The sequence below is a fragment of the Penaeus monodon genome, chromosome 23 (genome assembly GCF_015228065.2).
Source record: "Penaeus monodon isolate SGIC_2016 chromosome 23, NSTDA_Pmon_1, whole genome shotgun sequence".
Taxonomy (NCBI): domain Eukaryota; kingdom Metazoa; phylum Arthropoda; class Malacostraca; order Decapoda; family Penaeidae; genus Penaeus; species Penaeus monodon.
The window spans coordinates 23,158,453-23,160,071 of NC_051408.1; the positions used below are offsets into that span (position 1 = coordinate 23,158,453).

General features: G+C 51.5%; 1 protein-coding gene across 1 annotated transcript in view; it reads right to left on the reverse strand.

Annotated features, from left to right (window-relative positions):
* The window catches only part of LOC119588188 (collagen alpha-1(XI) chain-like), a 9,733-nt gene that overhangs the window by 5,338 nt on the left and 2,776 nt on the right, over positions 1-1,619 (reverse strand). The window contains exon 4 of the mRNA XM_037936890.1: positions 81-875. Coding sequence (XP_037792818.1) covers positions 81-875 — 795 coding nt within the window. The remainder of the gene's footprint in view (positions 1-80; positions 876-1,619) is intronic.

The window sequence follows — 1,619 nt, forward strand, 5'->3', positions numbered from 1 at the left end:
CACCATATTGCCAGAGATGTCATTAACCTATTAAGAAGCGGGGGATAAAGAAAATCCGAAATAAACAGAAATTTGAATACAAGATGTGTTCCCGTGTTCTGTGATCCTGCGATCACGCATTTGTTCCCGTGTTCTGTGTTTTTTGTGTTCCCGTGTTTGTTCCTGTATTCCTGTGATCCCATGTTTGTGCCTTTGATCCCGTATTTATTCCTGTGATCTCGTGTTTGTCCCCGTGATCTATGTTCCTGTGATCCCGTGTTTGTGCCTGTGATCTCGTATTCCTGTGGTCCCGTGTTTGTTCTTGTGGTCCCGTGTTTGTTCTTGTGGTCCCGTGTTTTTTCCTGTGGTCCGGGGTCCCGTGTTTTTTTGTGGCCCCGGTTTGTTCCTTGTTTCCGTTTTGTAGTTGGTCCCGTTTTTTGTTTTTGTGGCCCGTTTGTTTTGTGGTCCCGTGTTTTTTCGTGGCCCCGTGTTTGTTCTGTGGTCCCGTGTTTTTTCCGGGGTCCCGGTTTGTTTTGTGGCCCCGTGTTTGTTCTTGTGGCCCCGTTTTGCCCTGTGGCCCGTGTTTGTTCCTGTGGCCCCCGTGTTTGATCCTGTGGCCCGGTTTGTTCTTGTGTCCTGTTTGTTGCTGGGGTCCCGTGTTTTTTCCTGTGGCCCCGTGGTCCCGTGTTTTTTTCTTGTGGTCCCGGTTTGTTCTGGTCCCGTGTTTTTTCCTGTGGTCCTTGTTTGTTCTTGGGGCCCCGTTTTTGTTTTGTGGTCCCGTTTTTCCTGGGTCCCGTTTTGTTCTTGGTCCCGTGGCCCCGTGTTTTTTCCTGTGTCCCGTGGCCCCGGTTTTTTCCTATGGCCCTGTGTTTTTTCCCTGGGTCCCGTGTTTGTTCCTGTGGCCCGGTTTTTTCTTATGGCCCCTGTTGTTCCGTGGTCCCGTGTTTGTTCTTGTGGCCCCGTTTTTTGTTCCTGTGGTCCCGTTTTTGTTCTTGTGGTCCCGTGTTTTTTCCCTGTGCCCCGTGGTCACTGTTTGTTCCGGGTCCCGTTTTTTCTTGGGTCCGTTTTTTGTTCTTGTGGTCCCGTGTTTGTCCTGTGGCCCCTTTTTAGTTTTGTGGTTCCGTGTTGTTCCTGTGGTCCGGTTTTTTTTGTGGTCCGTGTTTGTTCCTTGGTCCCGTGTTTGTTTTGTGGTCCCGTTTTTGTTCCTGGGTCCCGTGTTTTTTCCCTGTGGCCCCGTGTTTGTTTTGTGGTTCCGTGTTTTTTCCTGTGGTCCGGGTCCCGGTTTGTTCTTGTGGTCCCGTGTTTTTCCTGGGCCCCGTGTTTTTTCTTGTGGCCCGTTTTGTCCTTTGGGGGCCCCGTTTTTTTGTTTTGGGGCCCCCGTGTTGTTCTTGGGGCCCCGTGTTTTTTTCCCTGTGGTCCCGTTTTGTTCCTGTGGCCCCGGTTTTTTTCCTGTGGTCCTGTTTTTCTTGTGGTCCCGTGTTTTTTTCCTGGGGCCCCGTGTTTTTCCGGGGGTCCCGTGTTTTTCCTGTGGTCCGTGGTCCCGGTTTTTTTTTTTGGGGCCCCGTGTTTTTTCCTTGGCCCCGTGTTTGTTTTGGGCCCCCTTTTTGTTCCTGGGGCCCCGTGTTTGTTCCGGTGGCCCC